The sequence below is a fragment of the Notolabrus celidotus genome, chromosome 6 (assembly GCF_009762535.1).
Source record: "Notolabrus celidotus isolate fNotCel1 chromosome 6, fNotCel1.pri, whole genome shotgun sequence".
Classification (NCBI taxonomy): Eukaryota; Metazoa; Chordata; class Actinopteri; order Labriformes; family Labridae; genus Notolabrus; species Notolabrus celidotus.
In genome coordinates this window covers 9,980,346-9,999,966 of record NC_048277.1, presented here as the reverse complement: position 1 = coordinate 9,999,966, position 19,621 = coordinate 9,980,346, and the positions used below count along the sequence as shown (strand labels likewise).

At 45.5% G+C, this 19,621-nt stretch overlaps 1 protein-coding gene across 1 annotated transcript in view; it reads left to right on the top strand.

Annotated features, from left to right (window-relative positions):
- Nucleotides 1-9,666, top strand: part of akap13 (A-kinase anchoring protein 13) — a 91,868-nt gene extending 82,202 nt beyond the window's left edge. The window contains exons 40-47 of the mRNA XM_034685695.1: nucleotides 86-156; nucleotides 3,061-3,105; nucleotides 3,193-3,240; nucleotides 3,396-3,590; nucleotides 3,680-3,961; nucleotides 5,044-5,160; nucleotides 5,245-5,458; nucleotides 5,583-9,666. Coding sequence (XP_034541586.1) covers nucleotides 86-156; nucleotides 3,061-3,105; nucleotides 3,193-3,240; nucleotides 3,396-3,590; nucleotides 3,680-3,961; nucleotides 5,044-5,160; nucleotides 5,245-5,458; nucleotides 5,583-5,635 — 1,025 coding nt within the window. The 3' untranslated portion in view covers nucleotides 5,636-9,666. The remainder of the gene's footprint in view (nucleotides 1-85; nucleotides 157-3,060; nucleotides 3,106-3,192; nucleotides 3,241-3,395; nucleotides 3,591-3,679; nucleotides 3,962-5,043; nucleotides 5,161-5,244; nucleotides 5,459-5,582) is intronic.
- The last annotated feature ends 9,955 nt before the right edge of the window (nucleotides 9,667-19,621 follow it).

Below are 19,621 nucleotides of genomic sequence, written 5' to 3'. Positions count from 1 at the left end.
GTGTCTCCACACGCTCCCCCTGATCGCAGGTGTGTTGCAGCCAATCAGACGCTGCCCTCACTCCTTTTTCTGTCTCTGTTCTCAGATGGAGAGAAAGAGGAAGGGGATGAATCACTGGACCTCCGCAGGACTGAGTCAGACAGCGTGCTGAAGAAGGTGTGTGTGTGTATGTGTGTGCATTATTGATGAGTGTATTCTGTTGGCAGATCTCTCTTTAAAAATGGATGTGAGTGTCACTGAGTGTAGCTGAGGAGCAGAGGTGGTTTGATCCCTGAACCTCTCACAGTGCATTCTTATATAATGTTAGTCCTGCACACACTCACTGTAACACTTACACACTGTGAAGTAGTGACTGGTGTTACTACTGCTCAGTTCAACACTGATGTTTATTTTATATAACCTTTGTTTCTGGAGGAGACCCTCTGAGACTGAAACTTGTGTCTTAGTGAGACCTGGGCGAGACAGAACGGCAGCTTTAGTTTAAATAAAGACTCAACATTAACTGTGGACACTCTAAGAGGACATTATGAAGCCTGTTGTGCTCACATAGTTAAGAGTAGGGATGGACATTTCAATCCAAAATACTATTCGATAATCACTGGCATTCATTTTGTGGTTACTCATAATCGAGCTCTCTGAAATGTCAAGCTGAAACAACAGGGACTAACAACACTTGTTACCCTGCAGGTGTAAACAGTCAAACTAAACACTCCTCGACACACCTGTCCCGTTAACGGTCCGCTGTGTGGGAGTTGTGTTAACCAGCACTGGGACGAGGTGCTTCTAGTAGCGGCACTGACAGTATCTGACTCGACCTTCATGCCAGTGTTTCTGTGGCGTAGCAGCGTGACCCGTATGTTTACATTTCAAGGCCATGTTCAGTCTCAGCTATTTTCTCCGTTTCTGAATCTCACAGCGACTGTCACTAATGTTTTTCTTCTACTTTTGCTATTTAAAGCAGTTGACATTATTCTCCTCCTGTTAGCTACTTAATAGGGTTAGCAAACAGCTTTAAGTATACCGTATTACAACCAGGCACCGGTGAAAATGAGATAATATTTGCATGAACTCTTCAATTTTTATATGCATTCGTAAATCATGTCCCATCCCTAGTAAAGAGCTGGTAGAGACATACTGTCTTCATTGAGCTGACGTGTCTCCTGTGGGTTAGTTCTCTAAAGTAAAGTAAAGTTTCTGTCAGACGTACCTCACCTTAACCTGAACACTGATGTCCCCTGCAGTAAAACAGGGTCTGTGTCTGTGAGGACCTATGTGCAGAAGAGTAAAGATTTCTTTTCACAAAAGAACAAAAGGTAGTAAGGAAACTTACTTAAATGTTGCAGAGACTAAATCCAAAAGAAAACATTGTGAACACAAGTAAGACGTGCAATGATCCAACACAGGACAGGGGAAACAAAACGGCACAATCTCAATGTCCTCCCTGGACCCCAAGCCCTTCTTGACTTAATTGACGTCACCTGGAAAGTGATTGAGGGCATGAGGCTGTAAGGGCTCAAAACTGTATAACTGGGAATGGGACAGCACTTTGGGACTTCTTGACTGACTGCCATGTGATCCAGGCTCTTACCGTACAGACTGCTTAACCACACAATTTAAAATATATAAATATACAACTATAAATATATAAATTATACTGCATATACACATATTTCTGAAGATAAATAGATTAAGGCTGTTTTCTACATTTATACTTACAGGCAAACTTTTTTGTAACACCAACATTGGTTGCACCTTCCCTGCTCCTTGTATTACCATCTCTGTTTTTTAATTTCATGTTACTGTGTTCGTTTACTCTCCCATGCTCGCGGGCTTCCCCTGGTAATCCCTTGTTTCACATCACAATGCTATAAACTATGGGTAATTCCCTGACGCTAAGTCTGCAAAAATGCCCAGTAACGGAAAGAGGGCATAAAGGGCTCAAAAAGTCTGTGACAGTTCCCTCACGCACTTGAAGATTTGACAGTGGGACAGCTCTAAGCCCTCACGGATTAGCAGGAACGCCCCCCAAAGTCAGTGAGTGTGGACATTGGGCCAGAAAAGAAATAGACAGGGTAATCAACACAGGTGAAACTAATTAGGTCAATCAAAAAGGTGGCAAAACACAAGGACAGGGAGTGAAACTAAACCAGAAACACAGGAATAAAGAGCTACAAAATAAAACAGGAAATACAATACATAACACAGGAATACAACACAAACATGGGTCACACAAGGAAGACATAGTTTAACTTATAACACAGAATACACACAAGAAGGAAACACAAGGTAAATCTACAAAGACATAAAACACAAGGAAAAACACAAAACCAAACAGGATCAGCTAATGGCAGTCTGACTCATGCTAATGCACACACTGTGTATACGTAGTGTGTTTAACAAACATTAACCAAACATAACAAAGAACAACACATCACCCTCCCCGATACTGCAGACAGTCAGCAGGGGGAGCTCTAAGTGTTCTGGGTTTAACTCCCATGAAATCAAACTCTTCTATTGAGTCAAGTCTGACCATGTGAGGATAAAAGGCTGAAGACACAGAGCTCTCATGGTCCACTTTATGCTTTGATAGGAACTCCTCAATCACAGGTTGCTCCGCCCTGAAGCATCCCGGCTTTGTTGCATATTTGACTCTTAATGGGACCGTTATTCATAAAATCAGCACAATGTATGTCAAACAAACTGGGACACTAATGCTTATACATCCTGCACACTTTGGACTCTGCAGAACATTATTTGATAATGTGAGCATGACGTCTGAGAAGAACAGGCAGCACAGAGGAAAGCTAGCAGTAGCATTAAGCTAACATGTGGGAGTGCAGAAAGAAGAAGCAGTGATGGTGAGTTCAGGAGCTTCTCTGTAAAAAATAGAGATGGTGTCACAACAACGTTGGATCGTTCTCCTCTCTGCTCCCCGGTGACTCTCTGATATCTCTGCTGTTCATAACCCAAACACACACTGTCTGCTGGCTTTATATTACAGTCTGACTGTAAAGCCTAATATAATGTGTGTGTGTGTTTGTGTGTGTGTGTGTTCCTCAGGGAGCCACTGCCAGCCTGCAGATGCTACTGAAGAGGAACAATGAGGTAAGAGAGTAGTCTGGTTCTGGTTTCTGGATCTAAACCGCCCTGACTGAAAACTGCATGTAACACGACGCTGTGTTTCTCCAGCAGGTCCAGCACACTGTGACACACCTGCATGACTTGCTGCTGTCGCTACAGGTAACACACACACACACACACACACACACACACACACACACACACACACACACACACACACACACAGACACACACCCACACACTAACAACATGGCCGTGTTTACCCTCCCCTCCTGTAATCCTGTCATCCTAACCCTGTCCTCCTCCTCCTGCAGGCTGTAGTGGTCCAGCAGGACTCTTTCATCGAGGACCAGCGTCAGGCCCTGAGTGACCGGCTCACTGCTAACTCCTCCAGACACTCATCGTCCTCTTCACTCTCCTCCTCTTCCTCCTCCCGGCCCTCCTCTCTTATCGAGCAGGAGAAACACAGGAGTCTGGAGAGGCAGCGACAGGAGGCGGCCAGCCTGCAGGTCCTCTCTCTCACCATGAATCATGATGATCAGATTCCTCTGTTCTGTGCTCACACCGCTCCTCACTGTCTCTGTGCTTTGTTCTCCAGAAACAGCAGGCTGCTCACCAGGAGGAGAAGAGGAGGAGAGAGAAGGCGTGGGATCTGAAGGAGAGGGGTCTGGCAGAGCGGGAGGAGAGACTGAGGGTGGATGAGGGGGAGACCAGCAGGAGGCGTCAGGAGCTGGGAGAGGAAAGAGAGACGCTGCAGAGGAAGAAGGAGGACTACCAGAGGGAGCTCGAGAGGCTGAGGGAGGCACAGAGGAGGCTGGACAGAGACAAGGAGGCTCTGAGGAGAGACACGGAGAGGCTGGAGGCCATGAGGAGAGAGGAGGTCAGAGTCAGGGGATGTGGGGGGGGGGGTTAATGAAGCTTTTATAAGACTGGGGCTTTTTCCAACGTTTATACTCTCACTGTAAGCTGAAATCAAATTAACAATGAGGAAAGAACTAGGACGACACATGAACATGCTCACGGGTGAACACACCTCAGGCACTCAATTGAACGAAGGTCAGTGTGTCATGTGAGAAAACTAACAACAATGAAACAAGTCCGTGTCCTCAATTGAAAACCAGGACTCAGGTCAGACTCATCTACAACCCTGAGTATAGCTCTACCAGAGGTACTGACAGGTTGGTCCATCAATTGATGCAAAGATAGAACAGCTGAGTCATAGACCCAGACATTAGATAGCAGCACAGGCTCCCGAGAGAGAGAGAGCGCTGAGATATGATCTCTCCTCTGTGACCACAAAGTGATGAATGAATGTGAAAGACTAATGAACAAGGTTTTAATGCTCCCTGTGTCTTACATCACTTTCACTCCTTCCCTTGGATTGGTCCAGGTATTACAAAGAGTAGAGCAGTCAAAGAACAGACCTCTTTAGTGGTACCTGCGCGCTGTTACTGGTGTTGTTAGGAGCAGGTTTAAATTGGCTGTGTGATGTCACGATGTCTTGAAAGACCAGGATGTACAGGTCATGGGTTCAGGGTCAGGGTCTGCAGGTTTCTTCATGTGATCACATTTTGATCCTCCATCACATCTGTGTGTGTTTTTAAAGAAAACATCAATGAGTCCTGGTCTCTGAATACTGATCCCTGGGTCCTGGTCATTGTGTCCATGTCTCTGGGTCCTGGTCTTTGTGTACTAGTCTCTGGGTCTCGGTTTCTGGGTCCTGGTCACTGGGTCCTGGTCTCTTGGTCCTGGTCTCTTGGTCCTGGTCACTGAGTCCAGGTCTCTGGGTCCCAAGTGTCTCATGATCCTGTTCTTGGGGTCTTGATCACTAGGGTCTTGTCACTGAGTCCTGGTCTCATGGTCCTTGTCGCTGGGCTCGTCTTCGGGTCCTGGTCTCTGGGTCCTGGTATTCAGGTCCTGGTCTCTGGGTCCTCATGTGTGTGATGTCTCTGTTGTTCACAGTCGGAGCAGCTCAAGAAGTACCAGCGGACGCCCTCCACCACCTCAGAGGAGTCCATCAGGTTCCACAGCTCCGGGTCTCTGGAAATGGACTCAAAGGAGGCTGAGGAATCCAAAGAGGTAAGAGACCTAATCAGATGGTTCACTGAGAGACCATGTGACCTGCTTCAACCTGAACCATCTAAAATCCCTGTCCTCCTGCAGGTGGAGCTCTCCTCCTCTGCCCCGACCAAAGAACCTTTCCTCCGCATCGGATCCAAGAGGATGGGTAAAAACTTTAACCCGTTCTCCTCCTCATCCTCGTCTTCCTCCAAAGCTCAGGGAGCAGAGAAGGAGTCCCAGCTGCCCAGCAGACTGCTGCAGCTGACCAAACCCAAAGACAAGAAAGACAAGAAGAAGAAGAAGGGAAAAGACACAGGTGAGATGATCATGGAGGACTCTGTGTCATGCTACAAACGGACGGTCAGACAGACAGACAGACAGCTGAGGTTAGCTGAAACTTCACTGGTCAACATCTCATCCTCTTTTCTTTCTGTCTCCAGAGAACAAGGTGACGTCAGAGCCTCAGAACGATGGAGACATCTTCTTCTGCTGAGGACCTGAAAACACACCTGATCGGACAGCAGGACGCAGACTGCCCCAGAACTCTGGACTCACAACATCAGTCCCCACCTCCTGTCAAACACGCACACCGTGTTTGCATGTATGCCGTGTAAGCACAGGAATGAGCTCCTCCCTGAGACCATAGGTGAACTGGAGACTCATCAGGAGGACGTACATGTGCCAAAGACTCCTCCACAACTATCTCCCTCAAAGCCAAGGAGGATCAAAGAGGAGCACGGAGCCCTCACATGTTTGACCTTCACTCTGTGCCTCCACTCAGCTCACTGATGTTAGCTTCAAGGTGCTCTCAGCTCCTCAGGACAAACACCTGGAGGAACTGTAACCTAACGTTTGATGTGTTTGTCCTCATGTTTAACCACAGATCGATCAAAGACGCACAGAAACCTCACCACACTGTGTCTGTGGCCTCTGACCTCTGCAGGTCGGCGTGAGCCTCCAGGCACAACCAATCAATCCCCGATCAGTCACAGAGAGAGATGGATCCTCTGTAGAGATAGCATCAGTGCCTTCAGCCTCTGTTAGCTCAGTGCACACACAGCGGCTCACAGCAGGTGTGTTTTAATCCTGCAGGTGTCAGTGTGTTTATCAAAGGCACCTGTACCTATGGATGACAATCTTTTCTGCACTCAGATAGACAATCAAGGCCATGCAATAATCACTGTCTGCAGCAGACAAACTCCAGAGATACAAAGATCTGAATTTGCACTTTAGAGGGAGAGAGATTATTTTAGGGTCTCAGATTTTAATCCCAAACTCAGTCATACTTGAGTCTTTTGTTCTGGAAGAACAAACGAAGATGAGAAGACACAGATAAAGACAGTTAAACATCAAACCGCAGACTTCATACTTTAACAACTTATTTTATTGTATTTGGAAAAGTTATTTCACAGAGCATGTATCACATTTAACAACAAGTCCTTCTTTTAGTCTTCTACCATCACTGGTCAGTTAGGGTTTAAGGATGACTGTCCTCCTTCTCGGTCCCTGTGGGTCTTCAGCTGGATGTAAAGGCCAGTTCTGGACCCGTTAACCTTCACGGTGGTGAAGGAAGTGGTCTGCATTTGTCTTCCGCAGCACCCTGGAGGTCATTATTATGCAGTGCAGCACCTTCACAGACAGGCTCTTCTGCTTGAGCACGTTTTCCAGTGAGCAGGTGGGAATACAGGACATGTTTAGGGAGGCCCGAGTCAGGCTACGGATGACATTCAGCCTTACACATAAAGCTTTACAACCTCTCACCTGAATGTCCATTTGGTGGCTTTCCTCCACCTGGCACAGACCTCACCTGCAGACACACACCTCCTGTAGATGTTGATCTTTCATTCCCAAAACATTTGATGAACTCACACTCAAAGGGCTGAGCAGTGAGAAACTCCGACATGCTCGTCACTTGAGTTCACATGTCCTCAGTAACGTCTTTGTACTGCACCTTTAAATGATTCTGTCTCAGCCGTGATTTAGATTTTACAGAGTAAACCAAAGCAGAGCCAGCTGTAATCTGCTCAGATTTACTGAGTTTTTATTCTGAAAGTGACTAAACCGAAGTGAAGCAGTTTTCACAGACAATCATGAGGGGGCTGGAAACTTTTCAAAGAGTTCCTCTCAGAAGTTTAAGCCTAACTTTAAATCTGCTTTAAATCCCTCTGCATGACTCTGCACAGGCTCCTGAATGTATGTGACACCAAACCTGCTAATACCCCCCTCTGAATCCTTCCTTCTAATCCAGATATCCAGTGTCTGCTCGTCCCTATGCAGCTCTGTGGCTGTTGATAACACACAACACACACAAACACGCACAGCGCTGCTCTCATCCTTTCAACACACACACACACAGCGCAGAGCTGCTCTCATCCTTTCAACACACACACACACCCACACACCCACACACACACACACACACACACACACACACACACACACACACACACAGATACACACACACACACACACACACACATGCAGTGCAGCTCTCATCATTTCAACACACACACATGCAGTGCAGCTCTCATCCTCTCATAATAAGTCATTGCTTCCCCACATTGATTTCCTCCTCCTGTTCTCTGCTGCAGTCTGAAGAATAATATTTCAGCTCAGTGTCATTTCCCGCCCCTCTGCTGAGCCCAGCACATTTCTCTAGAAAATAAAAGCCCTGTACCCCCCACCTCTCCCTCCTCATCCTCTTCTTCATCCCCTCATCCTCCCTCTGGTCTCCTGATGTTCAGCGATCAGTCCTCCTTTGTAGAAGCAAACACTGTGAATCCTGCGCTCTCCTGCAGACCACAGAGTTTCTGTACCAGCAGTGTGTTTGATGATGACTCACACCCTCACACAGCTTTAATGAGACAAATACATTCATGGTTAACAGATCTGTAAAAACACCCTGATCACACTTTGAGCAAAGAACAACTGAAACCAATACAAAACTTTATTTACAATACTTTTTTGCACACAGCTGTCAAGTCAAGCTGTTAAAGCTAACATCTCCCTCTCTTCATGTTTAATCCAACAGGTCAAAGTCTGCCGCTGACATTTGTTAGCATGCTACAGAGCTAATGTGCTAGTCAGTTTAGGGACATACCTCTAAATATCATCTTAAGTCAGTTTACCTGCTCAGTCAGGTATAGTCCAAGCTGTGCTTTCAGTGACTGAAACACAGATTTATCTGAGCGGGACATTAAATGCATCATATGTTCACCAGTCCTGTTAGTTTATTTTTCAGCATGTCTTAATTGCTGAATCAGGAATTTTACTTTCAAAGTCAAACAAAGAATTAATTCTGAGATCCTGCTGATACGTGATTTGGGAATGAAGTGACCTAACCTGTCTGTGTGTTCGTTAGTGTTGTCTGTGCTAGCAGTGTCTGTTTCAAGTGCAAACTAACGCGGTTCAGTGTTTTTAGCGCTCATCAGCTGCCCTCCATCCCTACTCTCACTGCGCTCCCTGCTGAGAACACTCATCAAGGTCACTGCTCCATCATCAACCAATCAAAATCAAGAAAGGGCGGGACTCAAAGTAGATACCAAGTGCACTGTTTTTTATGAGGGTATCAATACAAGGTCTGACCTACTAATGCTTCAACATCTTTAATGCTTCCTTGAAAAATATTGTTGAATAAAATGAATATATGAATATGAAGCATTTAAATAGATTTAAAAGTCACTGATTAAGGAAGCAGGCATACTGTGGGACAGCTCTTGTAACCAAGCAACAGTTAGCGCCAGTGAGAAGCGATGTTGAGGTTGTTGGTCCTGCCAGCACAAAAGAACAGCGTCAATGGGCAGGAACTAAAATGACAGGCTTATTCTAAAACTCATCCACTTTAAAAAAGACATGTTTACTTCCAGCTGTCACTTCTCTGTAGTTTAAGACATGCAGGTTTGAATCTGATGGTGTTGTCGTGTAGCTCACAGCAGCAGGGTCACACACAGCATCCAGAGTCCTGCTGAGAGAAGGGACGTTACCTCATCGTCACCCTTCCTCAGACCTGCAGACTGACCCCACAGGGACTACCATCAGTGAGCTTCCTGTGCAGCTTTATTCAGTGACACACTTCCTCTCTGTATGCACAGACGAACCTGCAGGTTTGATGACAGAAACAGTGTTTGGTGGTAGATTTGAGTGATTTTAAAGAGGAGCTGAAGCGTGCCATGAGGCTGGCTCTCTCCTCCTCCACAGTGTTCACACTCAGCGTGCACTAGCATCTTACTAAAAAACATTCATAAAGAACTTTACACACTTACAGTTTTTGCACTGTGAGCTTTATGAAATGTATTTGTACTAAAAAAGAAGGTACAAAGTTTATTTTTCTCTTTTTATGTACAAAGTAAAAGCAAACCATTGTGTAAATATGTTTTCTGTACAAATTTGAACTTCCAAAGTATTGACGACTGTGGATTTTGTTTAGTTTTTTTTAACTAAATAACAAAGCTTTATTTATCTGGTTACTTCCTGTTTTAAACTGTACAGTTCTCTCTCCACAATAAATAACGATGCTGTTTGACACGTGGTGCCTGCTGTGTGTTTCTTTTCATGAAGACATGCAGAACAGACATCAAACTATAGTCTTCTGATGTTTCTGTTTCCACAGTGCTGGTAGAGATCAACATTTATCATAGTTCAGGGTGGAGGTACTCAGGGCAGGTTCTCAGAGAGTCCACAACAGACCGGGCTCATCCTCTAAGGAGCATGAATGTGCTCAATGGACAAATCGGACCAGTTACTGAAAGTTAACAGGTCTTGGTCAGGGCTGTGGTCTCTCCCTGCATTACAGTTCAAATTGTCCTCAAAGTGTTTCATCTTCATCTTACCTGGACTTTCTGTGTGACTCTGGCTGTTTCCGAAATCGCCTACTATACTAGCAGTACGTACTGATATGTCCAAAATTCAGTATGTAGTAAGTAGTATGTGAACAAGAGCAAAATCTGCAGTATGTCAAAACTCCCCGGATGTCTACTGATACGGGAAAATATCTCAGTATGCATCGGACTAGTCTGCCTCGCGTACTGTTTCCCATAATGCACAGCGCTCGTTCTGCTTTTTCTTTTTCCTCATTTTCTGACGGGAGGAAATCCGTTTTTGGATGCTGTGAAAGTTATCAAATTACATATAAACCACTTCCTAACTTTTTAAATCATAAATGGATTCTAAATAAGCATTTTATTTATCGGCTTTGCCGTTGTCTACTTCCGCTTTCCGAAACAAGAAATCCAGCGAAGTCTGGCTCAGCATGCGGCATGACAGATGGAATAGAACAGTCATACTACATTCAAATGCAGTATGTAGTAGGCACCCACTGCCTACTACATTAGTAAGTAGTATGTAGCAGGCCGTTTCGGAAACAGCCTCTGTCTCTGACAGCATCTGAGGGACAGCAGGAAGCAGCTGTGGAGACCATCTGCTTTATCGGTCAAGACAAACACAGGAACACTTCATGAAGAGTCCTCTGAATGAGAAGAGACATTGTAGTAATCACTTAGTTCATTTCTCTCCAAGTGACCTCGGTGCATTTTGTTCATCTCAAGGTGATTCAAGGTATACAGTATAACCTTCCTCTGGTAGCCTGCAAGCTAATCAAGTAAGAGCTGCATGTAATCATTACAGTAAAGATCTAGAAACACTTTGTAAATAAATATATATGAAAACATTTACAGAAGCAGCTGGTCTGTAAGGATTAAATGTAGCTTTTTTTCACGTTGTAACCACTGACTCATCTGTCCAGACACCTTCACAGTGTTGAATATCTGTTGTTTGGTTTCTCCTCGTGTCCCTCGTGTGAATTTTTAATGCAGGTTTAAATAACACCCTGATACAAACACTGCTGAACTCTGCTTCTGTGGAGGTTTATTTCTATAACCATAACGCTGTCACCTGACACTCTATTAAACCTCTGCTTATCTCAAAGGACATGCTCGTATAGTTAAATGTGATTAGGCTGCTCACTGACTAAGTAGTTATCTGGTGACTGTAGCTGTCTGTGTTTTCATAGGCGTGAAGTTCAGTCTGGATCAGTGAAAGTTATGCTCACAGGTTTGTAAAGGTTGGTTTTAGATAGGGTTGGTCTTTGTTTATCAAAGTTAGGTTATCAGACTGATGAATGTGAGTTAGGATTAATACAGTCAGGATTAACTGAGCTGAGTTTAGGTACGATTTAATGGAGGTGGGGTTGGTTTTAGTCTGGACAGGTAAAGGGTGGTCTCTGTTAGATGTTCAGTTATAGTTATATGCAGTCAGAGTTTGTAAAGGTTATTTTTAGTGAGCTTTAGTAAAGGTAGATGTAGTTAGGTTTACTAAAGGTTACCTCTATTTCAGACGAGGCTCTGCAGAAGTTCAGGTTCAAACAGGGTCAGCAGAGGTCAGATTTAATCGGGACTCATTGCTTTAGTAAGGTTCAGTGAAGTTTATGTTAGAGTTCAATCAAACAGGCTCCACTCTGACATCGCTCTGCTGCTCTCTGTTTGTGCCACTTTGTCTCAGACGGCCCAGTGTGGAGCTGAATACAGAGATTAAAAATGCATGAATGAACAGTGTTGAAACAAAGAAAGTTACTCTCCTCTTCCCCTCCCTCTGTTTTGAGTCTTGTTGGTCAGTACCTGTTTATAACCTGTAGCGGTGTGTTTGTGTGTTGTCGCATTAAGCCTTTCTCGCTCTGATGTCACCGTTAATGTCTGCTCTCTGACTTCACTGTTACCACACAGCAGACAGCACCTGCACTATGATCAATGTACCAACAACAACCCTGTGGTCTGCAGGTGAGGGGCTGCAGATCTAAATCAGACCTAGGCTGCTCACTTGAGGACCAAAGCCTCTGTACATGGGGTGCTTGATTCAAGGCCAAACCAGAGTAGTTTAGGAGTTTAGGAGCTGTGTCGGATTGTTTTCAGAGCAGGTTAACTGGATTAGTAATCTGACTCAGTCTCTCAAACAAACCTGAATAATTTTTTTCTTTTCCTCTCTCCTGTCTCCCCACCTTCTCTCTCTCTCTCTTCCTCCATCCTTGTTCTTATCTGCTGAGGCTTCTCTACCCTTTAGTGTTACACTGCAGAGCAGACGTTTTCTTCTCTGATTTAACGGTTCAATAAAAAACAGCATTCACACACAGTCTCCATGTTTCACTGTTTCACCACAGAGTTACATGGTGCTGCAATCCAGACCGCTAACCTTTAACCTAAAATCAAACCCTCACATCATAGAGGTTTGTGGTACTCAGGGGTTAAAACAGTCCTGTCTCTGCATTGATGCTTCACATGGTCCTTGATTTGAAGCCAAAGACTCAAAGCTTCATGGAAGACTTACTTTAGATTGTTTAAACAAAATGTCCTGTATATGGGAGGGGAAAAACAGCTTAGCTGTCTCAGGGTCTGTCTCAGGGGAGAGAAGGACTTCAGGCCCTCAGGTGGAGACATGCCCCCAGAGGGGCGCCGTCAAGTTTGACTTCAGGAAGTCTGTCTGTCTCAGGTTCTGTCTCAGGGTTTGTCTCAGGTGCTGTCTTAGGAACTCAGGGTCTTTGCACCCTGCATACAGTTAATGAGGACAAATCAAAACAACCTAGAAGGAACACTGCACATCCAGACATCACAGTGGAGTGGTCCAACCTGTAGGGGGCGCTGAGTTTATGCCTGAGAGGAGAGAGGAGCCATGGTAAGATGAAAGTGACATGGTTTGGCAGAGAAAGGTTAAATGACAGTAAGGAGATTCAGTGGAAGTCTAACCTGGACTCCAACTCCCCTGATAGGGGTAGGGGAGGAGAGAGAGAGGGATGTCATCTCTGGAGACCTGAGTCGGGCACAGTAGGAGCATCAGGAGAAGTCTCAGAGTCCACCAAGCACCTCCTGCCCGGGTCTGTAAACTTCAAACTTTAGCAGTTTGAAGCTCCTTAAACACCATCACGTCCTCTGTGCTCACCTGATTCCACAAACTGTGCAGCTAACAGAGACTCGTGGGGACCCCAAGCTACACCAGTTTTGATTTTTCATAGTTTGTTGTATCTGCAGCATTCCTGCTGTGAATGTAGTGATTCAAGCATGTTTCCTCTGTGGCTTTATTCTTAGACTTTGGCCCCCGCATATTTCTCCTAAGGGAGATCATTCAGGCTACTGCAGATCGACTGACCCTGAAGTCCACCACAGATACAGCTGCCAACTGATAGTAACAAGAGCTCATTTCTGTGAGCTGCTGTTTTGTACAAAACACCTTTAAGGCCTGTTTCCATGGATGTGGAGGTCCTTGGTTTGAAATTTTCAGCAGCTCTGAGAGCAGAGTACTGTTTAGGTTTAAGCTTGAAGCAGTGCAGCGAGAGGACGCTAATGCTCAAATCCCACCAGGTGTGACTCTGTAGCACGACTCAGACCCCGGAGAGTTTCAGAAGCAGAGTCTGCCGTCTTATTTGATGTCTGTGACTTTGTGCTTTAACCTCAGTTTTCTTTCTCTCCCGGAGCTACAGCATTGAGTCACACAACCTGAGAGTATTGTATATGTTTTTCTAATAGGTGGAAAGATAGCATTTGCTCCCTTTTGCTCCCATGCTGACAGAAGAATATTTCTCTAGTGAATCCCACTAGCTCTTTAAACCTGGTGTCCTGACCACCGTGGAGCTCCCCCCACTGGGGTGAAGAATTAGACATCAGGGTGATGGATGAAGAGGCTGATTGGAGAGGACATCTTTTCATAATTTAGAACATTAACAGCTGGCTTCCCTGTGAGAGGTCACTACACACACACACACACACACACACACACACACACACACACACACACACACACACACACACACACACATGCACACACACACACACACACACACGCACACACACACACACACACACACACACACACACACACACACACACACACATACACAGTTTCACATGTGTTATAAAACTAGGTACTCAAAGATGTAGATTTAAAGGCTCTGTGTGCTCCTCGCATCACTTTTGTTCATGCCAGGTTCAGACCAGTCAGAAACATGGTTTGAGTCTGCAGGAGGGCAGAGTGTGTCAAAGACCAGTGATCCCACAGGAGGCTGAATGTGTGATCACACAAGCTGTGCAGCGTTCTTGTTTTCTGCATTAACTCCATCAGTCCTGGATATTTGTGAGGAGCAAAGCCCATCAAAGATAATTTTATGGAGTTTCTACCAATGAGCACACTTTGAGACACTGAAGTCAAGAGCATGCTTGTAAACAGGATGACTGGTTGGATCTGGTGCCACTGTCCAAAACCGCTCTGCACTGATCACTTCACAATACCTGTATTTGTACAAAGTTAGGCCTTGAGCCTGCAAGCCCTCCAGCAGCTCTTCAACATTTCTATGTACAGCGTTCTGCTTTCAAATTTGACGGTCAGGTTATCTCTAGAGTACAGCACGTGATGGTTCACTGAATGTTTCACTGCTGCAAACTCAAAAAAGGATTCTGCCTTTGCAAGAAGTTACTGCCCTGAGACGTCAAGTGACCATGCTGACTGCTCTTTAACATCAAACCACATTCACACTGATGCAGAGACTGCTATGTAAAGCACCATCAGTTTGATGAGTACTAATCCCATTCACTCACCAGGGAGAGTTTGGGGTTCAGTCTCTTACCCAAAGACACTTCAACATGTGAACAGACCTGGCATCAAACCCCCAACGTTCCAAATGAAAGCCGACTCACTCTACCACTGAGCCAGAGCTCAGTTCAGACAGTGCAGGGTTCATTTGGTAGCTATTCCAGATTTAGTCCTCAGACAGAAACACCTCTCACCTCAACAGAGAAATTGGAGTACAGGTGTTTAGTTCTTCAGAGGGTTTAAGGTGGATTTGATCTTTAGCCATGACTGGTTAAGACTCAGAAGCTAATGACAGCAGCTTATCCAGGAGATCAGAGATCAGCCTGTCTGACTTTAGAGATTCATCTCTGGGTACAAAGTGATCTGCACACAGAGTCTGGGAACTTGTGATGTTCTGTGTGATGAGGCAGAAGATGTGTCAGTGCGCTGCTTCACCTGGTGAGGTGAGTTGTTAAAGGTTTCCAGGAGTTCAAAGACAACAGAGGCCAGAAAGTTCTGGAGGACAGAAAGCGTTTCATCAGCGGGCTCAGGGACCCTGTTGTTTCAGTTGCTGAGTGTTAGAGAGGCTACAGCTCAACGAACAATAAGAGTACACTGCCAGGGTGCATGCTCAGAGGCAGCATCTCTTTCCTACAGCGGCCCTGAAGGGCAAAACACAACATTTCAGAAAACACAACAATATATGCGAAAACACAACAACGTTTCACATAGCACAACAACATAAAAAAAAACACATCAACGTTTCACACAGCACAAAAACATTACAGAAATTCACCATTCACCACCTTACACCACAGGTCCGTTTTTCCTTCTGCACTTTTTTCATCTGCTTTTTCACCTCATTGGGGTGATTTTCCTGGACTTATGGCTTTTTGTCTTTCTACTCCCTGCCTCATCCTTATACTGTCCCTACCTCAACCATGTATAATCCCTGAAATTGAACTCTGAATTATCAGACTGTAAGGCAGCAGTCATTTCCACATCACCACAGAGCTGCCTGACAGTGGTTGCCTTTTTCGGTCTTTTCATTCCACCAATTTGTTGTAGTTGTATCAAAGCACGGCTCAACTACATTGTGAGCGAACTGTTTCATTTCCATCTTACATTGGAAGCCCATAGTGGGATTTGAACCCAGAACGATCAGACTGCAAGGCAGCGTCCTTATCCATCAGACCACCAACCTGGCTGGCTGATCAGTATTTCAACAAACTACAAAGGAGAAGAGAGGAGAGGAAAGGAGAGGAGAGGAGACAGAGAAGATGAGAGGAGATGTGAAGACAAGAGGAGAGTGGAGGAGAGGAGGGGAGTGGAGAGGAGAGGAGAGGAGAGGAGAGGAGAGGAGAGGAGAGGAGAGGAGAGGAGAGGAGAGGAGAGGAGAGGAGAGGAGAGGAGAGGAGAGGAGAGGAGAGGAGAGGAGAGGAGAGGAGAGGAGAGGAGAGGAGAGGAGAGGAGAGGAGAGGAGAGGAGAGGAGAGGACAGTAGAGGAGAGAACAGGACAGGACAGGAGAGAACAGGACAGGACAGGAGAGAACAGGACAGGAGACAGCGGAGAAGAGAGTAGATGAGAAGATAAGAGAGGAGAGGAGAGGAGAGAACAGGACAGGACAGGACAGTAGAGGAGAGAACAGGACAGGACAGGACAGTAGAGGAGAGAACAGGACAGGAAAGGAGAGGAGAGAACAGGACAGGACAGGAGAGAACAGGAGAGAACAGGACAGGACAGGAGAGAACAGGACAGGAGACAGCGGAGAAGAGAGTAGATGAGAAGATAAGAGAGGAGAAGAGATGAGAGGGGACAAGAGGAGAGTGGAGGAGAGGAGAGGAGAAGAGAAGAGAGGAGAAGAGAGGGAGGAGGAGATGAGAGGAGAAGAGAGGGAGGAGAGGAGAAAACCGGACAGGAGACAGCAGAGAAGAGAGTAGACGAGAAGATAAGAGAGGAGAAGAGATGAGAGGGGACAAGAGGAGAATGGAGGAGAGGAGAGCAGAAGAGAGGAGATGTGAAGACAAGAGAGGAGAAGAGAAGAGAGGGGACAAGAGGAGAATGGAGGAGAGGAGAGGAGACGAGAAGAGAAGAGAGGAGAATGGGGAGAGGAGACGAGAAGAGAGGAAAAGAGAGGGAGGAGATGAGAGGAGAAGAGAGGAGAGGAGAGGGACGAGAGGAGAAAATAGGACAGGAGACAGAGGAGAAGAGAGGAGGTGAGAAGACAAGAGAGGAGACCATAGCAGAGGAGTGGAGAGTAGAGAGGAGAGGAAATGAGAGGGAATAAGAGAATTAGTAAGATTTAGAGAGTGGAGAAACAATATCAGGAAGAGGCTAATGTAATAAAACCACAGCCAGGAGAAACCAGATCTCTGCTCCTCACCTCTCAGGAGGTAAAGAAAACACAGCATCTCTCTGACAGAGAGAGAGATCCCTCAACAATAACAGAAACACCTTTTTATTAGCTTCTGTCATTCATCATGAAACATACATCCTATCAAACGTCTTCACCCAGTCTGCAGCACCACGCCACCTGAACACACCATGCCACCTGAACACACCACGCCCCCGACATTATAAACACCAGCCATCAGACCTGACACTTCCCCTTCCCCCAAACTGACCCTGACCTGAGGGACAAAGAGGAGCATGGTGTGGTGGCTGATGGTGATGATTGCTTGATGCCAACATCATGTGTTTGAGTCCAGCAAGTGCGCCTACTTTGTTCAAAGCAGCTACATGCCTTCAGAATGCTGCTCATGTGTGTGTGTGTGTGTGTGTGTGTGTGTGTGTGTGTGTGAGGAGTCCTGAAACCTGGTCTCTGCACAGTGTGGATGAACTGAGTGAACTTAAAGCAGAGAGCAAACTGGGACTCTTATGTGAAGTGTTCTCCTCTCCTGTGATCATATAGTTCCCTCTGACTCTACAGAGTCACAAGGTCCTGAATTATTCAGGATTTAAAGGGAGTGATGTGGATACAGTGGGTAAATATTTTAAACAAGGCCTATGTAGCTTGAGCTGATGAGGTTTCTTTAGTCCTCATAAACTGGTTTTCTGCCCTCATCTTCCTCTTGCAGATCATCACTACAGGTACAGTGCTGATCCAGGAGCTCTGTGTGAATCAGAGCTGTGTGATCTGTAACAGGCTGGGTGTTTGCTCCTGAGATTGCTGACTGACCTCCACCTCAGCTGTTCCTCCTCAGCCTCACAGTCTCATGCATTCACTGAATGTTCCTTTAAGCTGCTCAGATGCATCGCATGTTAGATATTTTTAGACAGGAACAACCATGAATAATGCACGGGTCGAGGGGTGCAGGGTCTGTGAGAATGTAAAGACAGACAGTCTGTGCATGCATGCATGCGTGTGTGTGTGTGTGTGTGTGTGTGTGTGTGTATGTGTGTGTGTGTGTGTGTGTAAGCCGTCTCATGTCCCCGTTTGGCTCCAGGACTGCTCAGAGGTAAAACAGATTAATGTTTTGAGGCTAGGCAGCAGACAGATGCATGGACTGATCCTGCAGACACTGCAGGTGATGTGATTGTAAAAGGAGGAGTGAGGTGTTGCATCAGATTATGATCCACATCTGCTGAACTCCTTCAGATCAACTCTGGGTGCAGATATTTCAGCAGTTTATTAGTCTGTAACATTTTTCTGGATGAACACTTGCTTGTAACAGCTTCCTAGTTTTCCTTCAGCCAGCAATGACACCCTGATGTGTTTACAGGACAGTTTGTCTGATTTCACATTCGTGCAGCTCTTCCCCAGGTAGCAGAGTGAACTCACCGCTTGGCCAATCAAGTTTTTTTTGACAATAGGAAGAAGCTAGAGTACCCAAGAGAACTCATGCATGCACGGGGAGAACATGTAAACACAGAACAGGGGTTTCGAACCAGGAACCTTCTTGCTTAGAGGGAACAGTTCTAATGTCCAGCATCGACACAAACAAACATTTAGACAGAACTATGCATGCATAATTATTTCATTTGTAAATGAGAGGGTTACACACACACACACACACACACACACACACACACACACACACACACACACACACACACACGAACAAATCATCTCTCTATCTTTTGGTAAACAATCCTTTTTACCCAAGGACATCATGATGCTCACCTTTAAAAATGCATGAGGTGTGTGAGTGTGTGTTTGTGTGTGTGTGTGTGTGTGTGTGTGTGTGCATTTGTCTTTATGCCAGTAAAAGGAAAGGAACAAGACTTGTACTCTCTCTCTCACACACACACACACACACACACACACACACACTGCAACTACAAACATTCAAAGACAGAGAGGACAGCAGTTTTACATATCTAGCCCGGTGTTTGAATGTTTAGCTGGCTCTTTGTTTTGTTTTGCAGAAAATGAAACAGAGAAGAAGAAGAAGGAGGTGAAACCATGTGCGTGCAGTGAAGACAACAAGTTTCTCCGTCTTTAATTGTGTCAGGAATAATTTATGCCAAATGGTTCATGATGAGCTGACATGAGAGCATGACTGACACATTAACACAGTCAACAAATTGTTTCTGGAACACCTCCACCATCAGTGAAGTCAACTGCAGCAGACAGTTCTTCAGACAGTCCATCGGCAGATAAACTATGAGCGATGTTGCCGCGCAGAGGGGTGAGGTATAGATTTAGAACAGACACAGGGAGAGCAGGTCGTCAAACAGCTGCCTCACATCTTCAGAGAGGCATTAAACTCAAAGCTCATTTTTCACACAGACGATTAAGATGGAGCTTAGATCTTAGATCTAGATATATAGGTCGTGATTTTTTTTATGTAGCACCTGTTGAGATAAAATATAGATAAGAGCTATACACATATTTGCATAATTAGGGGTGTGGTTGATTTGATTGCTAGATGTGCTGTAGCTGTCTGTCAGGAGGTGCAAGGCCCGTCTCGACTGCACCCCTTCGCCTTG